Source organism: Physeter macrocephalus, chromosome 7 (genome assembly GCF_002837175.3).
Source record: "Physeter macrocephalus isolate SW-GA chromosome 7, ASM283717v5, whole genome shotgun sequence".
NCBI lineage: Eukaryota > Metazoa > Chordata > Mammalia > Artiodactyla > Physeteridae > Physeter > Physeter macrocephalus.
The window spans coordinates 12,376,664-12,385,876 of NC_041220.1; the positions used below are offsets into that span (position 1 = coordinate 12,376,664).

General features: G+C 35.4%; 1 protein-coding gene across 6 annotated transcripts in view; it reads left to right on the top strand.

The window, feature by feature from the left end:
- Positions 1 to 6,874, top strand: part of CCSER1 (coiled-coil serine rich protein 1) — a 1,341,341-nt gene extending 1,334,467 nt beyond the window's left edge. For 2 of the 6 annotated variants that reach the window (XM_055085805.1, XM_055085806.1), the window contains one exon: positions 3,637 to 6,874. In XM_055085805.1, coding sequence (XP_054941780.1) covers positions 3,637 to 4,122 — 486 coding nt within the window. In that variant the 3' untranslated portion in view covers positions 4,123 to 6,874. The remainder of the gene's footprint in view (positions 1 to 3,636) is intronic. The other 4 variants (XR_008617752.1, XM_028491598.2, XM_055085807.1 and 1 more) reach the window with 4 other exon arrangements.
- The last annotated feature ends 2,339 nt before the right edge of the window (positions 6,875 to 9,213 follow it).

Below are 9,213 nucleotides of genomic sequence, written 5' to 3' on the forward strand. Positions count from 1 at the left end.
GCCTCTCTTGTTGCGGAGCACAGGCTCCAGACGCGCAGGCTCAGTAGTTGTGGCTCACGGGCCTAGTTGCTCCGCGGCATGTGGGATCCTCCCAGACCAGGGCTCGAAACCGTGTCCCCTGCATTAGCAGGCAGATTCTCAACCACTGCACCACCAGCGAAGCCCCATTAAGTCTTAACTATAATCCTGTATGTAGATACAGGTATGAATGTAAATCTTCCTTTCACAGATGAGGAAATTGGAGATTTGGGAAGGGTAAGTAACTTACCATGGTCCCTTAGCTAGAAATTGTCTGATTCTGGTTTATTCTCTCATTAAACCTCAAGCTGCCTAAATGCAAGAGCTGGTTCTCTTATGAACAGTACTATTTCCTATCACATAATATAGCCCCTTGCTCTCAGTAGAGGTCAATAAATATTTATCAAATCAGCAAAGGAACCTTTATTCGTCTGACCCCAAATCCATGCCATTAGCCCCATGTGCTATGCAATCACCCATGTACACTATGAGCCCTAGACTTAATGGTGAACATCACAAAGAACTAATAAAAAAAAAAAAAAGGAAAAGTCTAAGATGTTAAAAGCAAACTCTGCTGAACAAACAGGAATGGGTGATTTAAATACGCATTAAAAAAATAGATCATTTCATTTTGTTTCTTTTTATAGTAGATGCATATGTACCTTGTAGGATCAGATGTTATACCAGAGAACACTGAGTCTGCCTGTGGGACTGAGTCATTTGATCCCTTTCAATATGTCTTATTAAAACTGTATATTCAATTTAATATAATATATCCCAGGAGGGTTAAAATGATCACATAAAGAAGATGATGAACATTTCCCCAAATCTAATGTTAAAGTAATGGAAATGAAGTTTCCACTCATCTCCTCGGCTTTCCTAGGCAGCATGTATATAAATAGAATAGAAAGGTTTATTATCATGATGAATTTACCAATGGCTCTTTTGTTCTGAAACAAATTTTTTTCTCAGAGTATTTTATACCCATGATGTTTCTGACATTTGGATGTGATATTAGGCACAGTGTTTGAGGATCTTTCAATAACTGATTCAACAGTTAAGTAAGCGTCTTATAGAAGTAAAGTCACAAAGATGAAAAGAAAATAAAATCTCACATTTCTAAGTAGGTCCAAATACCTAGCTTATTTCTTTTACTCCCAAGAAAGTCCCTGAAACACCTTCTGTAAGTCATACAATGCTTCTTTCATACAAACAGGTAACCAGCCTTACTATCTCTGCTGCAAATCAAGGGAAGAGTTAAAATGGCAAATTAGAAGTAATGGAGAGGGTCTGACATACGTAAGCACAAATTAAAAACTAGAATGGCATTTTACTACAGACATTAAGACAATTTAAAGAAAGAAAGAGAAGACATGTTAGCAAAATATCTCAATCTGAAGTCACTGAGTATAAAGACACCCTAAAGATATCCCCTAATAGAACTTAGTTTTACAGAAAATTGGGGATATTCATCTCAGTAATGATCATCTTGAAGCCTCCATTTAAGTTACAGTATGGTTCTGCATGTATTTTATTTTAGAAAAATGTGATACATTTTAGAAATATTCCCATGGGAATACTGGGAGGCAGGATGACTCCGTGGTTAATCGAGCAGACTGTCTATCTTACACTATCTGTAGAGTACAAACTCACTGTGCTTCTGTTTTCTAGTCTGTGTAATGGGACTAATAGAAGCTACCTCAAGAGACTCTGTGAGGGATAAATAAAGGCATCAGAAAAATGCTTGGCATATAATACACACTCAATAAATATATTATCTCAAGCAGATAAGCTATTTTTCAGCAAATATTTATCAAATGCTTAATATGTACCAGAGAATCGGGTCGGCAGGTTTAGATTGGAGATAGGAGAAGTAGACGACTTGAGGTTGCCTACTTGCAGAACATCAGCAAGGACTTGATTTAAAGGTATATGAGGAAAAAGAGAAAGCAAAGGTGATTTATAGATGTTGGCCCGATAGTGGTACCATTAGTGAGAAGGAGGGTATTTGGGGAAGAATAGGTTGCAGACTCAAAATCAAGTTTGGTTTTTTTGGTTTTGTTTTATGTCAGATTAGGAATGTTAACTAGTCAAAGTGATGATGCCGGACAAGTAAATTAGAGCTCAAAGTAGAAACCAGGTTTGGAGAAATGGTTTTCTAGGGAACAAACAATGAAAAGTTGCGTATTTAAAAACTATGCCATTTAGATGTCAGGTACACAGAAATTTTCATCGGCCCTTCAGCACATTTTGTACTAGCCTACTGCCATGTGCTCTATTCTCCTCTCTCTTACCTCTTTCTCTTCCCTTTTTTCCTCCTTCTTTGTAACAACAATAAATCCTTCATTTTTTGCCACCGGAGCAATAAGCCAACTAGTTAGTTTCTATCTCAATGTATTTTTCTAAACCAAGACAGTGCTCTCTCTTCAAGGGGAATTCTGGTGCCAGTTTGTAACCTTCGCTTCCTCCACAACATGATTCAATAAGCTATGTCTTGCTCCTGTAATTAGAGTATAAACTTCTTGTGAGAAAGCAGATGGGCCTATACTCATGGACCTGATTTTGATGAATAAAGTACATCCAAAAGTCTAAATGCTGAAATTTCTTTTAAGTGCCCTATTGTTCTCTGTAGGTCATCGGAGTGACTTCTTTTTTAGTTCCTTAAATTTCTAGGTGACCGCTTTGCTGATACAAATCAGGATACTGATCATTCTAAAACTCTCTGAGCGTACACTCAAGTAAATATAGCATATTAAATCCAACAAAAATGTGTAGATTCATATATAGATGTTCATTACTTATTAAAATAACATGTATTCTCAGAGAAGATTATAGAATTCAAACTTAGGAAATTAGATAAACACATTTCAAAATGCCTTTTAATTCAACTCTGAAAAGAAATGAGCTATCAAGCCATGAAAAGACGTCAGGAAACCTGAAATGCGTATTACTAAGTGAAAGAGGACAACCTGAAAATACTACATACTGTATGAGTCCAACTCTATGACACTCTGAAAAGGCAAAACTATGGAGACAGTAGTTGCCAGTGGTGGGGAGAGGAGGGGAGAGATGAGTAGGCAGAGCACAGGGGATTTTTAGGGTAGTGAAAACACTCTGTATGACAATATAATAATGGAAAAATGTCATTATTAAGTGTGTCCAAACCCACAGAATGTAGAACTCCAAGAGTGAACCCTAAGGTAAGCCATGGACTTTGGGTAATTATGATGTGTCAACATGGGTTCATCCTGGGTAAAAAGTAACACCATTCTGTTGAGTAATGTTGATAATGAGGAATGTTATAAATGTGTGGAGGCAGAAGGTCTATGAGAAATTTCTGTACCTTCCTCTCGATTTTGTGGCCAACTTAAAACTGCTCTTTAAAAGAGTATTTTAATAAATGCCTTTTAGAGTAAATTACTTATTTAACCACTCTTTACAGTAGAATTGCACTGGGAAATATAACCTCATGGAAAAGAGAAAATAATTCTATTGATATTTTTAAAGCCTTGTTGAAAACTTACGGTTTTGGACACAAATGCGAAAGCAACAGTCTGGTGTGTGTGCTATGAACGTATTTTTTAAAGACATCTTTTCTTTTCCATGTCTTTACCTCAGGCTACATATCGAAATCGAATTGTGAGCCAAAGTCTCAGCACAAGGGACAGAAAAGCAATGCATACTCCCACCGAGGACCGTTTTAGATACTCAGCAGCGGACCAGACAAGCCCCTACAAAAGCAAGACCTGTCAGCTCTCCAGTCTATGTTTAAGCAGTTTTTTGAAGGACAAGGAACTAGTGGAAGTTATCAAACACTCCAGAGGAACTTACGAAACCCTCACGTCAGAGGTCACCCAGAATTTACGGGCTACTGTAGGGCAGAACTCGCTGAAACCAATAGCTAAGACCGAAGGGCTCTCCACGTTCTCAGAGAAACCAAAGGACCAAGCTGCCGTAGCCCGACAGCATTCAACCTTTACAGGCAGGTTTGGACAGCCGCCAAGAGGACCAATCTCTTTACACATGTACAGCAGAAAGAATGTTTTCCTCCATCACAATTTACACACAACTGAGCTGCAGGCTCTAGGCCAGCAGGATGGGTGATTAAATCACCCTATTCCTGTCTCTGGGTAGTGTTTCTCGTGCATAGCTCATGTTTAAATTTTCATGTATTTTTTATTACTTTTTATTTTTAGTTATAAACAAAGAATTTTACTTTTTTTTTTTTAGAATGAGGGTTCAAGCATGTTAATTGAATTAGGTTTAATAGCTTTGGAGACTTTATTATATATATATGTATAATAAATGAGACCATCTTGCTGGTTTATATACAGGCCATAATTTATTTATCTTTATCAGTCACTGATATGCATTGAAGTTTCAGAAGGTAATATCAAATAGCACTCTGTTCACTTAATGGTGTTACTGTGAAAATAGATGTGCAGAATAAATAGATAAAGGGATTGTAAGGAATTTTAAATTACATAGTTAATAGAAAGAGAAAAGGGATTTTAAAGTCTTGTATTTGGTGGTGTATTTATTTGAAGAATGAAGCTTGCTTGCATATAACCTAGAGATGCATTTGTCTCTCTATTACATACAATCAAGCTTATCTTGCCATATGATTAAGGGGGAAATGGTATTTCTTTTATCCTCTAAGTGTTTAGTTCACACTAGTTCACAAGAGATTTCAGACTGAGTAATTGCTAGCCAAATAGAGAATGACAGCTCTGATCTTCGAAAAATTTTGCTTTTAGTTTTTGCTATTGATGTTGAAGTACTATGACATAACACAGTGAGGTGGTAACGTCGCCTGAATTTTGTCAAATGACGCATAAAGCATGACATGCTACACTCTTTGAGTCACTGTCATGGTTATATCACCATAGTTTTTAAAAATTTGAGGAATAGAACATTCTAAGAAAATTATTTTACTTCACTTTCCTTATATTTTTAAATTTTTCACTTCTTTTTTTAATGTGCGTCCAATTTTGTTTTATATACATTAACCCATATCAATTACTCTACATGATGAATTGAGGAAGAGAAAGTCAGTTTCTTGGTAGCCCAGTTTACACTATTTTGACTATTCAGTCATCTAGATTTAGAGGAAAAAGTAAAATATATGTAAACTTCAGCAATTTGATCTTAGAAATAAATCTCTAACAGGAATACTTAACTCGTTTGATGGCAAATATTTCTCTTTAACAAACAAGGCCTAATATGTTTTATACATAAGTGCACGTGAGATAAATAATTCCTTCATGTTTAATTAATAATAGAGCTGTATGCAGCTATAGAAATAAATAAATAATTTTAAAATGACCAGTAGGAATCAGGGCTGCAGTTTTCTTATACCAAGATAAAAGCTAATAACTGAATCCATATTAGGCATAGTCCATGCAAATTGAAATTGTCATACCTACTGCATGATGTGTTTCCCTTGTGCTCTCTGACAGAATCCATGAAGTGAATAAAGGGAAACTGAGATAGCAGTTTTAGCATGGCATCTGACTAACCTGCTTAAATTAAAGCTATGTGTGAAATGCATCTCCTAAAGCAAAAGTGCATTTGAGCTCTACGCTTTGGGGAAAAGCCATTAGCTATCCCCCCACTAGCTTTAACTCATAAACTTTAACCACTTTTCAAACTTTGATTAGAATTGATAAGAGTAAAGAGTTTAGTGGATATGCTGGATTTGTAATTTTGGTTTTCCAAAGGAAAACACATGTGCATCAAGACAAATGTTTGCCAAATGTTTTCTCTTTTTGTGTGTTTGTAACTCTGCCAAAAGAGAATAATGCACACTGCAATTTGCTTCGCTTAATGAGACTGCTATCTAAAATTCCCACTATACTTTAGAAGTTATAATATTCATGCAGACAGACATTTTGGGCTGGATGGTATTTAAGAAATGATAGAAAAATTATGATTATTAATTGTGGTATTCAGCTTCATTTGTCCTAAAAGTTGGTGTGTGTGTGTTACTAGAGTATTTGAAGTCTGTAAATAAATCAGAACGGTAAAATAATCAAGGATTTTTTTCCCAGGATATGGAAGAACTATGTATCACAAATAATGTTTTTGATTTGGACTTTTGGAGCTTATAGTTTTGCTTTCCTGGAAGATAGACTTTTGAATTATACTTTGTAAAAAATAATCTATTTAAGAAAATCTGTCATTTAATAGACATTTTAAGAGATGTTTTAAATGCTAGTATTTTCTTGAAAAATCTTTTTTAAAGCAGCAACATTCAAAAAGAAAACCTGGGTTAAACAGTTCAATTTTAAAAGGAGGGGTATTTTTTGGAAATATCATCTTAAAGCTGTTTTGTATCAGTATTTTCAGCATTGTTATAATATTATTTGTAATACTAAGTGTAACTCAGGCCTGGAGAAGGTGTAAGCCCACTATGCTAATATACATCAGTAACTGTAAAACAGGGGTTCTTTGTAAGTTCCTCTTGTGTATATAGAGTACTTATGTGGGCATTCTTTCAGCAAACTGATTTCTTTGTACTAAAATCTCTAGTTTTCTAAGACAGTTCCATGTATAAAAATGATTTATACATTTCTCCAAGGCGGTACATATCCAAAGACATGACACCAGGGGGAAAAAGTGCTTGTTTTTCTGATGGAAGCAGTTGTCTTTTCTTTCCCTTCCTGTTTCTCTGTGCATGTGTATGTGTAGCTAAGCCTAAGTAACTCTGTAAAATTTCTGCTGCAAGTCTTCTTTTCTGAATTTAGAACGTGTTTTAAAGGACACTTAAGAAGAGATATTCCTTAAGGAAAAGCTGTTTCCACCTGAAATAAACTGTTCTCATTTTTGTAATTATTGCAACATGCAACTGTATTTCTATGAAGTCATTGATTTTTTTTCAAATAATTTTATATGCTAACAGAGTCACAGCAAAATTATTATCTCTCCAAACTATTTTTCTCTTCTTTGGATCACCATAGTCTTTGTGCAAATGACACCATGAAACTGTAGCTGCAGTGCTAAAGGTGTGAATCTACCAATATCAATATGCTCAGGGTAAGGACCTAGGGCCACATATCATTCAAGTTGTTTTTATTATTTATTGATTGAGATGTAAATAAAATAGCCAGCCACTAGTCAACAATAAACATTTGTAGACATGCCCACACTTAAAATGTTTACCAAGATTTTCTTAATTAATCTGGGTTTATGATCTGTGTTTTACACCTTTTATTTCCCAAGATTTCAACCTAGCCTATTGTCATTAATTTTCTGAGTATTACTGAATTCAAAGTAATTAATTGAATTCAAAGAAAATTTCACATTTTGTTTTGTTTATTACCTTGTGTGTGTTTAACAGAGATAACACTTCCACTAAAAAGAGTTAGTATTTTCTTTTTATTATCATGTATTTAAGGATAAGGTAAATGATCAAGATAAATGATCATATTCCACTAGTCCTCCCAAGACCTTTGTTAGTAACTTAGTTGCTGATGGAATAGTAGGAACAGTTTATTGAATGGTGACATTCAATATCACCTTTCTCATTATTAAGAAGTAGTAAGTAACCCAGTAGAGTGGGGAACTTGGAATACTGGCTATAGTCTTATAGCCTAAATTTTGTTCTACTTTTCCACTTTTAGGACTTTAAATTCCAGATACCTGTAGAAGTAGGAAGTGCTTCAAAACAGCACTTACAACTCCATTAAATCACCTGTAGATCAACGTGGAAAAAGAAAGGGGGGTGCCTGTAGAGGTGCTTCTGTGATTGCCCTTCTTATCCCTGAATCACATTCCCCACAGCCGGAGGCTTTTCCCTGGTGATATATCCATTTAAATATAGTACTGATTCATTTATTCTAAGGATTTTGATTGCATTCTGGAACTTGACTCTATTTAGGCTTTATTATCAAATCCTTTTATATATTTTATTTTTTTACCGCAAGAAATAACTCAATCACACATAATATTTCTTTGGTAATTTACTCCTCCTGGAATTTAAACTCTTTTTTCTTGTTCTTTTTCCATGTGCTAATTTTGTCATGCCAACACTAGGCTATAACTATACACATGGCAGGGATGATAGAAAATATAAACTAGTTGGGTTCTTACAAAAAGTTGAATTGAGAAAATATAAACTAGTTGGGTTCTTACAAAAAGTTGAATTGCACTGTAGTATAAGGGCAAAAGGCCAACAATCAACCAACTAAACAAAGAAGCCCTCTTTAACAATATACGTTAGCATTGCCAAATTTTTATTTTTCAAATCTCAATCTGTGCCAAGTTCTTTCACCAAGAGAATCACAAACATATCCACCAACTATTTGTTGACAATAAATTTGATCTTGCTCAGAACCCACTTGCTCAGTACCAAGTAGTGTAGCCCAAAAATATATCAGAGATCTCATTTTCCCGGTGTGTTATCTATGGAAAAGAATGAAGGCATTTCACCCTATTTCAGACCTGAAATTTTTCCCGTAGAAATTAAGACAATGAAAATTCTTACTAATACAAAGTGGGTTTCATCTACCTAACTAATCTAGAATGTGGGATATCATGGTTCCTTTTAGAGAACTTTCAGTCTAGCCCCATTAACTTCACCACTTTAACAAACATACTTTTCCTCTTGGACATAAAATTCAAGAAAAAGAATTTTCTACATCTTATCATCCTTTCCAAACATTACCTCATTGCTTTGGTAAACTCAGGTTGCTGTTACAAAATACCGTAGAGTGGGTGGCTTAAACAACAGACGATTATTTTCCATAGCTCTATAAGCTGGAAGTCTAAGATAAAGGTGCCGGCTGATTCAGTTCCTGGTTTAGATAGCTTTGTTCTTCTCACTGTTTTCTCACATGGCAGAGAATAAAGAAGCTGTGGTCTTATAGGGTTGCTAATCCCATCATGGGGCCCCTCCCTCATCTAAACCTAATTACTTCCCAAAATCCCCACCTCCATGTTCCATCACATTGGGGTTAGGGCTTCAACATATGTTTGGGGGGAACACAAATGTCCAGTCCATAGCATTCATTTTCATCCTAGTAAGTTTGCTATTGTTTTACTCACTTCATAGATGAGATCAGAAAGATTAGGTAATTTGCCAGGGACACACAGCATGCATGTTTAACTAAACTGGATTTCATATCCCTTGATCTTTCCATTTATACTATGCTTATCTCCAGAGTTAGGCTTCCTCCCAAGGAGGCAGGGTGATTC